Source organism: Gossypium arboreum, chromosome 13 (assembly GCF_025698485.1).
Source record: "Gossypium arboreum isolate Shixiya-1 chromosome 13, ASM2569848v2, whole genome shotgun sequence".
Classification (NCBI taxonomy): Eukaryota; Viridiplantae; Streptophyta; class Magnoliopsida; order Malvales; family Malvaceae; genus Gossypium; species Gossypium arboreum.
The window spans coordinates 105,015,584-105,033,663 of NC_069082.1; the positions used below are offsets into that span (position 1 = coordinate 105,015,584).

General features: G+C 32.2%; 1 protein-coding gene across 2 annotated transcripts; it reads right to left on the reverse strand.

Annotated features, from left to right (window-relative positions):
* Positions 1 to 12,115: 12,115 nt before the first annotated feature.
* Positions 12,116 to 17,835, reverse strand: LOC108463585 (phosphate transporter PHO1 homolog 7-like). 2 transcript variants are annotated; one of them, XR_001868093.2, is made up of 12 exons: positions 17,097 to 17,835; positions 16,680 to 17,007; positions 16,527 to 16,575; positions 16,362 to 16,433; positions 16,103 to 16,232; positions 15,912 to 16,032; positions 15,557 to 15,815; positions 15,360 to 15,464; positions 15,073 to 15,267; positions 12,834 to 13,002; positions 12,611 to 12,744; positions 12,116 to 12,496 (listed from the first exon to the last, which is right to left on the reverse strand). XR_001868093.2 is itself a non-coding variant. In XM_017763508.2 (12 exons), the coding sequence occupies exons 1-12, from the start codon at positions 17,605 to 17,607 to the stop codon at positions 12,397 to 12,399; spliced, it is 2,283 nt and encodes a 760-aa protein (XP_017618997.1). In that variant the 5' UTR covers positions 17,608 to 17,835; the 3' UTR covers positions 12,116 to 12,396. The 2 variants fall into 2 exon arrangements, 1 of the variants encoding a protein (XP_017618997.1); XM_017763508.2 differs by having other exon boundaries at positions 12,834 to 13,112.
* Between the last annotated feature and the right edge of the window lie 245 nt (positions 17,836 to 18,080).

Below are 18,080 nucleotides of genomic sequence, written 5' to 3' on the forward strand. Positions count from 1 at the left end.
AAAGAGAGTAAGCATAAAATCTTAGTAAGTTGCATGTAAGTAAGTGTACAACAACAATTTATCAATAATCAACATGCTCAATAATACCAAGGTAGGCATAAACATAACTTACACATTGCCATCCATACCAGTCACATATTATACAATAAGCTCATACCTCATACATTCCAATTAGGTCCCTGTATGATTCACAACATAGTTATACTTTCCTTATTAACTCTCAATCAAAATTTTCACTGTTGAACCATTCGGAACACTACCGGATATTCCATAAGCCTCAAACATAGGGTAAGGTGCTGATGTCATGTCCCAGACATGGTCTTCCACTGGCTATCATCTTCGAGGCTGATGCCATGTCCCAGACATGGTTTTACACTAGCTCTCACATATCTGTGTCGATGACATGTCCCAGACATGCTCTTATACTGACACATCTCATAGCCGATGCATGTCTCAAACATGTCTTACATTGGCTTACGTTCCGAGGCCGATGCATGTCCCAGACATGTCTTACACTGGCACTCGTCTCAATGCTGATGCTATGTCCCAGACATGGTCTTACACTGGCTCGCATAATGTGGCCGATGCATGTCCCAGACATGTCTTACACTAGCCCACAATAACCCATGTGTCATAGCATGAATATCCGATCTACTTCCTAAGGTTCCAACGGAAATTCTACTATCTCATTTATCGTTACACATTCTCAATTCCACAATCAAGCAATTCATGCTATAATATTCCAAGCACATATAATAACAATGTATTTGTATTATTTACATACAAGTAGACAACTCGTCAATTAATCTACTTGCTTGGCCTTCCCCCAGTCTAGGGTCGGATTTGGTAATTCTTGATCTATAATAGCAAAATGCACTCATTTAGTCACTAAATACAATTTGGCAATCTAAAATTCACATCTTAGGTAAATGATCATTTTGCCCCTAGCCCTGACAAAATGACCATTTTACCCCTATGCTCAAAAATCGATTTTTATCGAATTTTTTCGTATCACAAGCCTATCTGAACCCTTTTCACTCTTATAGAAACCTCAATTTCTCACTATTTCACACACTTATCACTTATTTTGCAACTTATGCAAAATAGTCCTTTTAGGTGTTTTCATACTAACACCTTCCACAAAAGTTGTTTATTATACAACCCTAACTCATATTCTCCCATAAAAACTTAGCAAACATCACAAATTCATTCATGGAAAAACCCTAAGCTCTTAATCATTTTGCAAAATAGACCCCTCATTTGAAAGCTCATGCTTCTAGGGTCTCAAAAATGTAAAAACTCAATAAGAGAAACTATCAAAATCACTTACTTGAGAGGGCTCAAAGTTGATGAAAATTTTGAAGCTTTCAAACCCCTAAAATGGCTGATATTTTCAGCTAAGAAGAGAGAAAAGATTATAGCTTTTCCTTTTTGTTTTATTTAAAAAATTACAACTAGTCAAAATTGGTGACCTAAGCTTCATCTAATTTTGACCTTCTCTCCAATTTGTCTCCCATAGCCGGCCAAGCTCTAAATTAGGGCCTAATTTTCTTTTAAAGACCCCCAATTTTGGTTTTCTAACTATTTGACCCCTTTAGCTATCAATTTAGGACTTTTGCACTTTATGCGATTTAGTCCTTTTTTACAATTAGGCTCACAAACGTTAAAATTAGCTCACCAATTTTTTCATGCACTAATATAAACATGCTATGACTGTAAAATAATAATAAAATAATTTCTATGAATTCGGATTTGTGGTCCCGAGACCACCATTCTGACTAGCCCCATAATCAGGTTGTTACACAACATGCCAACAAATCTAATTTAAATCTTCAAGCATTCATGCCTTATAACAAAATCCACGTCTTCAAATCATTGGCACATACATGTATACAAAATTTGATTTACGTCTATTTAAGCCATATAAGCAAATTTGCATGGCTACCCATAACATCAGTTTATTAACTATTACAAGCCAATACATATTCAAAAAGTAACTTATTCCCTATACATGCCATAAACTTAAGAGGGTTGCATCCGTTTTTATCCAACGTGATAACTTGATAGTGTGATGACATCTCCAGCAATCTCCAACCCGAGCTAGCAAAAATTAACCTATAAGAGATGGGAAAGGGAGGGGAGTAAGCTATAAAGCTCAGTAAGTTCATATGAAAATAATAAGAAATTTTATTAATATGCTTTTACCAAATTCTTACAACATGCTCTCAAGGTATCACAATTATAATTGCATATTAATCCACTATTTGATCAAATTCCAGTCAAGCTGTCTACTCGAGTCATAGACACTAAATTATTTATATCTGGAGCTATGGAGCTCCAATTTAATATCCATTAATTTTTCTTGAAACTAAACTCACATATATTCCTAACATAAAATTTTCATAATTTTTGGTTTAGCCAATTAGTACAGTTTATTCTTCAAATTTACCCATTTTTTGCTATTCGACAATTTTGACCCCTCTTCACTAAAATTTAATTATCTTCTCATACAGGATTCGAATGATGTTCCTGTTTGTTTCTTTTGAAAATAGACTCATTAAATAATATAAAATATAAATTATAACCCATAATTATTTTTTTACAATTTTTTATGATTTTCCCAAATCATAACAGGGGATGCCGAAACCATTCTAACTCTGCCTCACGAAAATTCAAATATCTCATAATCTGATATTCTTTTTTCTTATACCGTTTCTTCTATGTGAAACTAGAATAAATAAGATTTAATTCCATATTTTATTCAACCTCTAACTCACTTTATATTATTTTTGGTGCATTTTAAAGTTGGACTGCTACTGCTGTCCAAAACTGTTTTAGTATAAAATAATGATAACTTAGTCAATAACACTTTTACCAATTATTCCAACCATCATGGTATAAATACATATCTTACTCATTCGTATCCTTACCAATAATGCATCATAAACCGAATTCACTTCACATGAGATATATGTACATACCTGTACCACTCGTAATACGGTCACATACCTTCTCGTTTTGAACGTACCCGTTGGATCATTCAGAATACCAAGGGTTACTTGGAAATTTCATACATATAGTATCGTTTCAATGTCATATCCCCGATATGGTCTTACATGAAATATCATATCGATGCCATGTCCCCAACATGGTCTTATACAAAATCACATATCAAGGCCATATCCCGAATATGGTCTTATACGAAATCTTAATAACCTTATTGTTTTGACATTTGTACCCTATTCATCTCTAAGATTCATTCGGGGTTTCTCATTCATCAGAACTTCGTCATAATCATCATTGATAAATTTCATGCAAAAAAATGTACAATTCATGCAATATTGAAATATAAAATTAATAACATAAGGTAGTATCATTTACACATGAACTTACCTCGACACTAAGGTTATCAAAAAGGGACTTAACCATCGATTCCTCGTTTTTCCCCCGTTCTAGGTCCGAGCCTCAATTTCCTCGATCTATAATGTCACATTTAGTTTAATTAATATTCACATTATTCAATGTGGTCCAAATATCATTTTTAGCAAAATTATATTTTTGCCCTTAAACTTTATCATAATTACACTTTTGCCCCTAGGCTTGAAAAATGAAATGCACTCAATTTCTTTGTTACCCAAGCCTAGCCAAACCATTTTCATAAGTATAGCATCTCAAAATTTTCATTAAAACACACTCTTACTACATATTTTATAACTTTCTCAAAATGATCCTTTTGGACGTTTTTACCGAAAATTACTTAACAAAAGATGTTTATCTAACACCCAAAATTCATTTTCTACCATTAGACATCAAAACACATGCATGTCATTCATGGGTAAATTTTTAGAGATGAGCCCTAGCTTAAAATAATGGTAGAAATAGGTAAATCGAGTTATGGGAACTTAAAAAATGTAAAGAACTTTGAAAACGGGGCTAGGGATCACTTACTATTGAGCTTAGATGTTTGAACAAAACCCTAGCCATGGCTTCCATGGGGGTTTTAGCTGGAGCAAGAAGATGGAGGCCAATTTTGGCTATTTTGGGCTTTTAATTCATTTATTTACTAGATTACCTAAATGCCCCTAACTTAAAAATTGTTCATTTCACCTATCTCATGCCCATTTTTGTCCAACAAATGTCCAATGGTCCAATTACTATATGAAGACCTCTAATTTAAAGTCAATAGCAATTTGACAACTTTTACATCTAGAACTCACATTTTGCACTTTTTACGATTTAGTCCTTTTAACCAAATTAAGTGCCTAAACGTCAAAATTTTTAAACAAAAATTTCACGAATTCATTCCGTGAAATCGTGGACCATAAAAATACAATAAAAATAGATTTTCTTTTATCATATTTGTGGTCCCGAATCCACTGTTCCGACTAGGCCCAAAAATCGAGATGTTACATTATCCATCCATGATGACACTATTATTACAATTTGCATTAAATCCCATGATTACCACTTACTCATTCATAATGCTTACTCTTTTATCTTACACACACTAATTACATTGTCTTGTCATTAGGCTAGCAACCATAATCTCCCCATTATAGCATATCACATTATTAACAAGTTATTTCAATTTGCTTAACAACACGCACATCATTTATGCGTGATCATAATTTCAACATATAACTTAACAATCTTCCACATATCTATTGAATCACAACTTAAGTATATACATCGTACTATATCCCAGCTCAATTAAGCTCATAAGCCTAATACATGATTATTTTCAAATCTTATCATACATCCATTTATCATAATTGCATATCATTAGTCACATGACTATCAATATTTCACAAGCATAACTTTCTCGTATGCATTCTTACCACATATTCATAGTATACCGAGACATTTACTCATGGGTTATAAGTACATACCTATAATAACTCGTAGCACATTCTTATATTTCCTCATCATTGACTTACTTGTCACATAATTCACTGATTTACCCGTTGAACACTTGAAATTCTATCGGATACACGGAAAGCTTGCACATAGTGCCTCATACGTGGCCACTTGCTACCTCATATCACATACAACACATTGCTCACTCTCGAGCTAATCACGGGTCTACTCACACAAGCTGACAGCCAGGACGTAACTACAAGGGCTGCTCACACAAGCTAACAGGTACCCGCAACATATGCCGGACTACCTAGCCACTAGTAGAACGTACAATACCAGCACCCGGATTCACATAGTCATATATACACATAATCTCATGAGCTCATAATCACATAGTTCCTAGTGACATGTCACTTGTATCGTAAATTATTCCTAAGGTTCAAACGAGATTTTCTCGACATCTCACCTTTGTCGAACTCGTTTACAATGTCATTCTCATTGACCATAGTATCATTTATACACTCATTGTAACAATTAAACATAGAAATTCATACATTAATTAAGCATTAAAACATGATACAACATTGCATTATTTACACATGAACTTACCTCGATACCAAAATTGGTGAAAAGAGACCTAACCGTCAAATACTCGTTTTTCCCCCGTTCTAGGTTCGAACTTCATTTCCCTTGATCTATAATATCACATTTAGCCTATTTATTAGTCACATTATTCAATGTGATCCAAAAAAAACATTATGGAAAAATTACTTTTTGCCCCTAAAGTTTCACATATTTACACTTTTGCCCCTAGGCTCGTAAAATGATTTTCGTTCTATTTTTTTGTACTTTAAGCCTAGTCGAACCATTTTCATAGCTACAATAGCCCACAATTTCTACTAATTCATGCTTTTATGACAAATTTTATAACTTTTACAACTTAGTCCTTTTTAGCATTTTCATCGAAAATCACTTAGTAAAAGTCATTTCTCTAACCATAAACATGCATAATCTACCATTAAACATCAAAATACACAAATTTCTATCATGGTTTAAAACCTAGACCTTCATAATATCTCAATTTAATGGTAGAAATAGCTAGATCGTGTTACAAGGATTTCAAAAACGTAAAAATCATTAAAAACGGGGCTAGAAAAGACTTACTATGGAGCTTGGAAAGCTTGAACAAAACCCTAGCCATGGTAGTCTTCAAAATTAAGGCCAAAGGGTTGAAGATGACATAAATTTGGCTTTTATTTTGTTTATTTAATCATCTAATTATCATATAAGGACCTCCAATTTAAAATTTCATAGCAATTAGACACCTCTAGCTTCTAGAACTCAAGTTTTGCACTTTTTACAATTTAGTCCTTTTGACTAAATTAAGTGCCCAAACATCAAAATTTTCAAACAAAATTTTTACAAAATCATCCCGTGAAATTTTGTACCATAAAAATATAATAAAATAAATTTTCTTGCATCAGATTTGGGGTCCTGAAACCATTGTTGCGACTAGGCCCAAAATTGGGCTATTACAAGTTCGTCCACGGGGAGTGAGTTAGAGCTTAAGATCAAGCCGAAAGGCGTAGTCGATGGAAAACAAGTGAATATTCCTGTACTACCTCTTGTTGGTCCTGAGGGACGGAGGAGGCTAAGTTAGCCGAAAGATGGTTATCGGTTTAAGGATGCAAGGTACCCCTGCTTTTTTAGGGTAAAAAAGGGTAGAAAAAATACCCCGAGCCAATGTTCGAGTACCAAGCGCTACAACGCTAAAGTAACCCATGCTATACTCCTAGGAAAAGCTCAAACGATCTTCAACAAAAGGGTACCTGTGCCACAATAATGCTCATTGAGCCATCACATATCCGACCATATATGTTTACATTAAAATTAGTACATCATATATCACATACAAGTATTCTTACATATTAGTTGTCATAATAATATCATATTCCACAATTCAAAACATACATGCTTACCGAAATTCCACTCGCTTTGCATTATTAAAATATCATTATCCCTGTCATTTGGCATGCATATCATGCCCACAATACAACAAAATTCACAATAGTCACCATACATGGCTCATATCACAATATCGTATCATAGTAATCAATCCACAATTATTCACATAATTACATAATTTGCCAAAATAAGGCAAGGAAAATAGAAAGCTTACACTTGGAATTTAGGATAGGGGTTTAGGTTATTCTTAAGCTCCCAATTAACACAATGAATTGTGTCTACTAGCAAAGATTCCAAACACTCGTCGGTTATGCTTTCGTCAAAAAGCCGAAAGCTTAAACTAGCTTTCCTTGCCTTTCGCCTTGCTCGTAAAAGGCTCCAACGATTCTGATGCTTTACACATAATAATCACACAATAGACACAATCAGCAATTAGCCAAAGATTCACTTCAAACAAACAAAACACAAGCCTAAGCTAAATTCTCTCGTAATCGAAACCTTCGACATAACAAACTTGAATTTCAATGCCAATTGATTTTGTTCATCTAATTATTCACTTACAACTGATTCTCAACCTTTAAACTACTTAAAACTACCTAATTTATGGTATCAAAACTTTTTACATGTTTATGAAAATTTTCACGAAAATTCATTAAAACATTGGAAATCTTCAACGGAACTTTAAACTATGTTTAGGAACCTTCTAGTCATGTCAAAACTAATTGAAAAACACTTTGAAACCACGTTTTTACTCGAAATTCCAGAATCCACCATTAATGACCCAATTTTTGGGTTTTATTTATGTTAGGATCGACTCGATTAAGCAACTAACAAGTAAAATTAGCAGAAGAAATTGAGAAATTGAACACACAAAGTTAACGTGGAAAAACTCTTCCAAAAAGGATAAAAAATCACGGGCAAAGATAATTCTACTATAATGCCAAAAGAACGAAGAGTACAAAAGATGGAGATAAAAAACTAAACCCCAAAAACCCGAAAATAAAGAACTCTCAAAATGTAAACACAAAATTCTCTAAATGTGTTATGAGTTCTAATATCGAATGTGTGTGTTTTCTAAGGTTGTAAAAGAGACTATTTATAAGCTAAATTCATATGTCAAATAATAATAAAATAATCTAAACTAATCAGTGTTAGATTGAAACAAATAAACAGAGTTTAACTAGAAGATTTTTTCTCAAATTTGACTGAAATTGGAGTCATATTTAACAATTTAAAACATGTGATTTAATACGTGAAAACTCCATTTAAAAGACTAGATAACATTAAAAACAAATAGAAAAATTCTTCCTTACCTTCGATGGAAGAAAAACGAGCTTTTGGTTGACAACTCGGAAAGCCCACAAGCTTGGGAGATGACAAAATCTATTGTATTTTGGGTGTTGTTCTTGAAATACTATGGAGATTTATGGCTTGGGGAATGATAAAAATCTAAGGAATTAAGTTTGGAATCAAAAATTGAATGAGAAGAGTTTGAGAGATGCAAGAGACGACAAAACAAAAAGATGGAAAAGACTAACATGGGTTTTGTGAATATAAAGGGGGAAAATAGGGTGAAAATTAAAATTTAGTTTAATTTCCTTTAAAAAAACTCATAATTTTTTTTATCTTCTTTTGTACTTTTAAGCTTTTATGTATTCTCATTGTCTCTTGTAGTTTTAAGCTTGTATGGATTGTTTATCTTGAAATGGAACCTTCTTCTTTTTATATGAAAACTTGATGGTGTAAATGGATTTTCCATTAATGTGACCATGTATCCTTTAATTCGTGTTTAGTTCATGCATGTTAGCGTTGTCACTTAAGGATGTTATGTCCGTTTTTTTTTTTACATTTATGTATTAAGTTATATATATATATATATGTGTGTGTGTGTGTCTGCAAGTATTAGTAGACACATATTCATATATAGTATGTCTATACACTTATGGGATCACGTTTAAATAACAAATTGAACTTATATTTTTTTTAAAAATTTAAGACAACATTTATTTAATAAGGTATCAGTTTTGAGCGTTTTGAGCATGCTAAAACCTTTTTTATGTGTAACTGATTCTTGAACTCAATTTTTTTTCTTAATTTTAAAATAGACCCAAAATTGTTTTTTTAAAAAGGGTAAAATTCATTTTAGAAGATTTTGTAGATGGTTGAACACACCTAAACAAAAAAAAAAAAATTAGTGTAGACTCCTTGTTTTTAAATATACCTAATTTTTTTTAGAGTCAAAATTTTCATATTTTTCTCAAATATTAGTCAAATTGTTGATTTGTGAATCTCAATAGAAAGAGGGTCACAATAGGTTTTTTCTCGGTTCATCCAATTTGCAATTCGCATTCAAAGCAGTTCGTGATTCAACCGATTTTCCTTTTTACTTGATTGTTATCTTGAAGGTTCTCAATCAAATTGGTTCGATTTCAATATTCTTGGTAAGAAGTAAAAAAAAGTAATTATAAAATTATACTATTTAAAAAATTAAGTAAAATATTTTTAAAACAATAAAGTTGACTAACTCATCTTTGGGTTGTTGATGAAAACATTTACCCTTACTAAATGCAATGGTAAGATTTAAATCTTAAAGATAATATTATTATAAGAATAATTACGAATCTCAAAAGTATTAATTTTAATGGATCATAAAATACATTGAAAATACCTTAGTTTCAACAATAATTGGATGGATTCTTTGATGAAAATATATAAACCCCTAAGTAAATTTTGAAGTAAAAGAGAATTATATCATTATTAAATGAAAAAAAATTGGTACATTTTTAGTGGAGTTTTTAATCTTCATAATTAGGTCAGGGGTTGACAAATGTTCCATAGGAGTATAGTAATATATTAAAAAAAGTAAAGTTTTAGAAAAAAGACACTTGTCAATTTTTAAAACTGGTTGTGGAAGAAAAAAGTACACTACTAGTGTACCAAATACTAACTTGTTGTTAAATTGCTACTAAGTAAGTATTTTTTAAAATATTACACTAACAAATTTAACAAAAAGTATTATTAGTGTTAATAATTAGACTTAAATTTTAAAATAAAAATAAAAATTAAATTCCAAATTATGAAGATTACAATATATTTTAACTGTTGTATAAAGCTAAAATTATTTTAATATTACAACAATACAAAAGTCCCTTCGGTTTCAAAAATAAAATAATAAATCATAACAAATTTTTAAAGAATCTTTTTCTTTTTAAAACTGTTTTTTTAAAATAGAAATAAAAAATTGTTAAAAAGAAAATAAAATGATGAATAATTTGAATTTTAAGTCATGTTTTAGACCTATATTTTAGCTGTGTTTTTGAAACAAGATTAAATTGATTCGATTGGAAATTGGTCAGGTAACTGGTCTGATTAACAGAAAAAATTGAACCAGGAATCGGAAAAAATAAAGGTCGGACCGAGAACCATGAACTGGAAAAACTAGTACAATCCGGTTGGACCCTTTTTTTTTTTTTTTGAAATTTTGGATTCCTTGGGCTAGGTCAAGCTTAAAAATAGCCCAATTGGCCCAATTATCAGTTGAGGCCCCGTTCTCTTTGCAATTATCAGCTCCCCCAAATCAGAAAAATTCAAAAAATTCAAAAAAAAAAAAAAGATAACCAAAAGCGAACCTAGCCCACCCATCACCCACCCCCCACACCCATCAGGCCAACACTGCTCTGCGCAGCCACAAATACTGAAGACCGACCAAAAAAACAAAAAGAGAACAGAGATGAAAGTAGAAAGTAGAACTAGAAAGTAGAAACGGGGGAGATGGAGAGTTAGAGAAAAGTGTGAAAAATGGAATGCTAAAAGGATTGAGAAAGAAAAAAAACAAAAAAGAGAAACCTGTCAATGATATTCAAAAGTTGGGTTTGCATCGATGCTTTTTGAAATTGCATTCTAGTAAATTGGTATTTTGAGTTTCACGATATGTGACAACATTCTAATAAGCTCTTAAAAAAGAAAAGCTAATATAAGCTTAGGAAAACTTCAAAAAAAAAAAAAAAAAAAAGAGAATATTTTGATTATGTAACAGTGAAACCTCAATTGGATGGAAAGAAAAGGGTAAAAATATGGAAACCTATAACATCCTCGATACTTCTTAGTCGGGATTGAGAGTAAATGTGTTAGATTTTGATAATGTTATAAAATAGAAATTATGAGTGAAGAGAGATATCGAGGGTAAATAAAAAGGCTTGTTTATTGTGACAAATAATTCGGGATACTTACTATATTGTAAGAGAGTGAAAAGTATTGAGGCAAAATTAAGAAAATTAAAAGTTGGAATGATTAGATTGAATTGAAAGAAAAAGGAGAAAAGACTAGTGATGAAACTTTACCAACAAAAATATGACTCAAATGGTAATATGTAATTTAAATATTAATGATTACGGATTAAATTAATGTAAAAGTATAATTGGTGAAAATATTTTATTATTTTAATTATCAAATTATTAAATTTTATTTTAAATATTTAAGAAAGATGATCCCATTTTGCACCACTCTCTTTTTTTCCATCTTTACAACTTTTGTTTTTATTATAAATAGATCTTTTCATCATTTCTAAGCTTTCCATGTTTATTCTTCCAATTTCTTTCATGAGTAATTAGTAAAATCAATAAAAGGCCTAATAACTATCTTAGTTTTATGAGAAGTGCATCCACAATTATCTTAGAGGAAAGAGAAAATAAGAATCGAGATTGATGATAAGAAATTAAGGTAAGTATGATAAGTTTTTCCATGGATTTAAAGAACATAAATATGTTATTTGATTATATTTTGATAAGTATATCTTGTATGTTTTGATATAAAAATGAAGAAAAAGGAAGAGAAGTGAACAACAAGTTGGGAACAAAGGCAAAAAGATAGTCAAAGAGAAGGAGAAGAAAGCTTGATTCCAAGTCTTCGGTTGTAAGAACAACTAGAATTGTACTTAGCTTAAAAATTTTAATTAGATGTATAAATGTTTACATGATTTTAATTAACTATGATGCTATAAGTAAATAAGAAGTTGATTAAGAATGATGGAATTGATTATTTAATTTCATTTACTAAGTGATTTGTTATAGTGAAATGAAGAATAGTAAAGAAATGACTAAATCATAAAATAGATAAAAGTTTATAGAAATGACTAACTTTGTTCTACTTTTGTCTACATTTCGATGCAGAATTTGTTAATTAAACATGTATACAAGTTAAGCATATTTTTATTTTACTTTAATTAAATAAACTTTATTCAAGTGAAAATTAAAATTTTAAAGGAATTTTAGAAATTCATTTAAAAAAATCAAAATTATTAAATACATTTAATTTGTAAACACAAAATCAATACATGCATTGCATCAGATAAAAATTAGTATTTTGAAAAATACTTTTTGCTTTATACATAACATTGAATGCTTGCGTAATAACTTCGAATTAAGGAGAAATTACTCTACTCAACAATTTGGTAGTAAGGTGGAATTCTTTTCTAATCTTCCATTTCCATCCCCTTTATAAAAAAAAAAAAAAAGTAAAAATAAAAAATCTTCCGGCTTTCTTTGTACCATCTCTCTCATATATATTTGCAGCAATCTAATCAATCCGGTCTTCATCCTCATCGTTGTAGAAAGGTAGTGGCACTGATTTGAATGCACGAAATTTGCCCACGTTATTTAAATGTTCATTCTCTAACCTGCTCATAAAGATATTAACCCCAAACTTAAAAGGTGACATCCACGAGAGTGAAATTCAAGTTCCAATATAATAAACTATTCTCTTCTCTTCTATACATAGATATATAACATACCTGAAGAAATTCCATATCCCACGACGAATTATCTCTAGACTGGCAACAATAGCAATCAATGTTTCTCTATGCAATGATAAACTTAGATCCAAGACAGTTTGCAACCATGCAAATCTCAGCAATACATTCAAAACCTGCATTTTTATACCACCTTTGTTAAAACTGATGGCTACTCTAGCCATGTTCATGAACAGAGATATAAGAATCACACATTTTATTTTACCATTGCTCCAAAATATACACTTTTGTAAGGGATTAGAAGTTTGTCCCTCAACCAGCGGTTCTTGGACCGCCTTTGTAGTAGCCCCCAGTCGACAACAAGGTCCCAATAAGTACCATAGAGAGCCGCCATGGCTGAAAATGTCCAAGCTACTGCTTTCCAACTGGTTCCCCTGTCAAGCCCATAAGCAGTCCTCGTACACAAAGCAACAATTGTCAGAAAGTATTTCAATCCGTTGTACCCTTGCATTGGATCTTTCTCATCATGGAACCTTCGGACACACTAACAATTGAAAAAGGAATGTTCAAGTTTTAACTCTCTCATTGTTCGTACACAGCTTAATATTTGTTTGGGTAAATTTCATCAAATGTGACTCAACTTTGTTTAATTTTTGTCACCACTTTTTTAAGCTTACAAAGATATCACTAAGGTTTTTTCGAATAATTATAAAGATGCCACTCCCCACTATTTACTCCATTACTTGAATAACTTGTGTTGACTTACTGCGTTAATTGGGTCATATGTTCAAAAAGAATTTCTTCCATTTTCTAATATTAAAATTTTTTTCTTTTTTCCTTATCTTTTTCCTCTCTTTTCCTTTCTTCTTCTACTCCATTTCTTTTCATCTTATCTCCCTGTCTCAACAAACCCTAACTGCCCAAACATGAAACCAACTTTAGACCTAAACCAGATTTGGGTAAACCACTTGTTGTCATAAAAATCTTCATGCTATAGTCTTTTATCATTTGCTAATGTCTCCAGCATCTCCTTCCTTCAATGCAGAGAGAGGAAGAAGAAATACAAACTCAAACTAATTCAGTGAGAAAGGAGGAATTTAAGAAAAGTTCAACTAGAATCGGAAGTGATGAGCAGCACCTTGATGTTAAAATATCAGCCTGCAGGAATATCGAAAATGGGCCAAATAGAACCGGGAAATGAAAGATCATGGCAAGATCAGGTGGCATTGAGGGCTTAAGTCTCTTGCTTGTAATAGAAGTGCTTACTGCTTAGTTTGAAGGATTGGAATTGTAGTCAGTTTAATTTGCCTTCCTCCCTCCCTTTATTTTATTTTATCTTAATTGCTCCATGTTATTTACCTTTTTTTTTGTTTTTTTTTTTATCTCTTATGTAAAGAAAATATAGTTGCATTTCTTGGATTTGTACAGATAAATATAAAAATTGCTACTTCAGAATTAGATACATTCTCACTGTAAATGTAATTTACTTGCATCATATTCATGACACGTGGATGTTGCTCTACTCCACTTTTGTCCATCAGAGTAATTGAGAAGCAAGTGTCTTCCCTTACAATTATTTGTGATGTAAATAATGATTGTTGAAATGTTCCAAATTTTGTTCCTTAAGTTTTCTAAGCAATGGAAGATGATCTTAGCATAGAAAATGGGGGTATTTGGAGTAAGCTGGAAAAAGAAAAAAAAAGTGTACTTTACCCTTCTTTTGGTTGTTTTAGGGTGGTTGGTGATGGAGGGATTTATTTTTAATAAAATTCATAGTTTGAGAGAATTTATGATATGATTTTTTTTTTGGGGGGTTTAAGATTAAAATTTTTGAGAAATCGTTTTCCCTTTTTTAAGAGTAAACTAAGGAGTAGGGTGAGGGTGGGACGATGATAGAGAGATGCGGAAGGAAAGCTTGAGGAAAAAGGGAGGGCAAGGGATGAAAATGTAGTTCTAATGGAGTTTAAGAGAAAGAATTGTATGAAATTGTGATTACAAGTCATCTTTATCCCTTTCCAATAGGAATATGACAAATCAGATTTTCCTTCTAATTTTTAATATTTTTAGTTGGATTTAAATTTTTTCAACAAGAAAAAGCTAAAAATTAGGAGAAAAAATTTAATTTATCATTCTTCTATTGGAAAGGAAGAAAGATGCCGTGAAATCATACAATGCTTTTTATGGAGTTTAATAGGCATTTAAGAGATTTAAGTGAAGAAATAAAAAAGGAAATAAATAATTTAAAAATAAAAATGATAGAAAATAAATTTTTTTAAACCCGTGACACATTTAACTTGCGACGGTAGATGCACAGTACCCAAGTAATGGAATAAATGGTGGAGTGGTATCTTTGTAGTAATCCAAAAATATTAGTGGCATCTTTGTAAGTTTCAAAATGTCAATGGTAAAAATAAAAAAATTAAATAAAGTTGAGTGGCATCTAATGTAGTTTACGCTATTTGTGTTCTCCAGGGATTGAAACATAGATATAGAAGTGAAAATACCTGAAGGAGACGAGACCAGTAAGGGACTACAGCAACGATGAAATAAAAAGTGTTGAATATGTCATTTGATTTGCATGTGTTTTGTCTGAGTTTGAAGTCTCCCCAACCATAATGGCAAATGTAATATTCCACACTTCTAAATGCTTGTACCTCACTAGTAAACTGATCTGCCAAGTAAAAATCTTGAAATTTTACCTGCATCAATATTACAAGTCACGGACCATCTTTGCTGAAAATCAACTGAAAGGTTCCCAAATCTTCTGATTCAACAAACGATATATATTTACCTTGTAGAGGGGCGCACAGATACAACGAAACGAAGTTCTGAGCAAGAAGAAGCGACTTGAGCGATAAAGGATGTTGAAAGGACAAAGCAATACAATTATCACAAGCTGGTTGAGAAAGCAAAAAGTAAATAGATCAAAAAATGGTTTTGCTGAACTGGGTTTTGCGATTATGAAGTGAAATAGTTTTTAGTTTTTACCAAAAGCAAGCTTAAAGGAAGTAGCTCAGTTAATGCTTTATAATCTCCAGTTTTAGGGTCCATTTCCATGTCAAGGTTGGAGACCACACTGATCAGTGCTAGCGTTGCAAGGCCAAAACTCAAGAAAAGAACTTCTCGAAAGCCCAGCTCTGTTCCTTGCTTGAACCCAAATATGAAGGAATAATTAACTCTGTATCGCCTCCAAAAGTATATATTCCCAGCATGCATGAGCATATGTAGAACCATGAACCCAAACAAACTGCAATGTTCATAGTTAAGATGACTTCGTTAAATTTGTCACATTTGCAGTGTAGCTGAAACAACAGAGTGGAGTAAAATAGTAAAAGAAAATAACCTATATACTGGAAACATGCTTTCCATGTATTGAACTCTTCCTTCCTTATCGAGGATATTGCGGGCATGTATAATCAAAACCAGAGCTAGTATGAGGGCCGCTGTGCAGCCGGCAAAGAAGCCTGAAACATCAATTTTCCAATAAATATCTTCTTTAAGGGGTAAAAGGCATTAAATGGGTATAATGATTACCTGTGCCAAATGATGTACTATGCCTTTCTTTCTTTGATTTTGGTCTCAACTGGTTCATCCCTTTACTTCGGTTTGAATTTGAGAAATGTTTGATAAATGTGGCTTCTACCCTTTCCATTAGCTTAGTTACCTGAAACAACAAGCTTATGTTACCCGATTCTTCAATTTTTCTAAAGTATCTATGTACGAATAACAATGACACTAGAATTTTGAATTGTTAATTATCAAAACCAAGGTATTTTACTGGGAAGCCACCTACCTCGTCGGAGTTGCCTATATAAGAATCATCCACTGTCCTCATATAATACTTTGATGCTCTTCTTGATGTGATCTGAGACCCATGAAAGAAGAACAATCAGTACCGACAAGCCTGGTTGAGTTGACACCGAATGTTTGATGTTAAGAAGGCTTATAAGATATATACCTTATCATATTTCTTCATGATTTTAGAGAATGCTAACACATTCAAGAAGCTGTTCTTAGACACAAGCATCGAAGACTAATCAATATACATTTGTTAAAAAGTAGAAGGAAAAGGGAACCAAATACATACAATGGGTTATTAGCCATTTGTTACCTGTAGTTCTTGAGAAGCCGAAGCTTGTAATAAAATTCAATAAAGGCTTGTTTCAGTTGGTTTTGGATTTTCTTTAGGTTGTCCTTGCTAAAATTCATTTGTGTCTTGTTAGTATTGCTAGCACAGTACACTTTGGCAGCTGAGAAAGGAGCTTGAATAGCTTGATTCAACTTCACGTGATTCAACACCTCTTGTGGAGCAAGTCTAATGCTGCTCACTACTTTCTTGGGGTTCTCTTCTTGAATCTCTAGGCAGCCATTACTGGATTGCTTAGCATCATTATCTGATTCAGTTGTGCCTTGTAATGCATTCATGGGAACCATGATTTCTGCAAATGAAGTAATTGTTATAAATTAAGGTGTCTCAACTGTAAAATTGAAAACAACTTGTGCAGAACTTGGAAGAAAAAGTACTTACTGTCATTAGAACCAGAAACATCAAAATTCTCTTGTAATTTATATACTTTTATCCTAAAAGCAATTAAAGCATGCATTTGATTGGTAAGTGTTTCTGCTTCAGCCATAACTTCCTTCACCTTAGACCTGTAAAACTTGTCAACTTTATTCAACTCATTATCAAGCTTTTTAAAGAACTCTTGCTCATATTCAGCCCCTTCTTCTGCAACCATAAGAAAAGTAGTCTCGTACTTCCCTGAGCCATTTCCTCGCACGGAATTCACAAGAATCGCTTGGTTTTCAACATCATGATCGTCGAATGAACTCCCACCTTTGTTTCGTCTCGGATCCAAACCGCTAAAGCTTCTATAAAGCGTCAATGCTCGTTGAAGCCGAGTTGGGGTATCTGGTTGCCGATACTTTTGTTTCACACCATGGATTTCTTTCAAAAATTTCTTTAATGAACTGTAATCCACATAAGCTGCCTGCCATTCAGGCACCATTTGAGAAGCAAACTCCTTCCCAAACTTCATTTTATGGCAATGCGATGTAGTATACTTAATTTGCTCCTCAAGTTATAGAAGGAAAAGATGAGCAAAACAGCAGAAGGAACTTGGTCAATCAAAAGGGTTAGAGGCACTAATGTTTTATAACTTTAGGATTTATGGAAATGAGAACAAGGAAACTTTCACGATCTTTCAATCTCTCAATCTACTTTTTTTTTTTTAATTCGTAGCTTATAAAATATGCCAGCTATATGCGCCTGTAATGAACTTTTAGTATTTTAGTGCGTATTTTTATTTATTATAATTAATATTTGTTTTGATATTAAAACCATATATCTAAAATGTAATTTAATAATATCATTCACTTCAAAAGATTGAGCCCTTACGTGTCAGCGAATCCTGTTCTTGCTTAGCTTCCCACATCTTTTCTAGCTATCTCATTGTACATTTTTAAAAAAATATATATTTAACTTTTATTTAATAAGAAATGAGATAACACA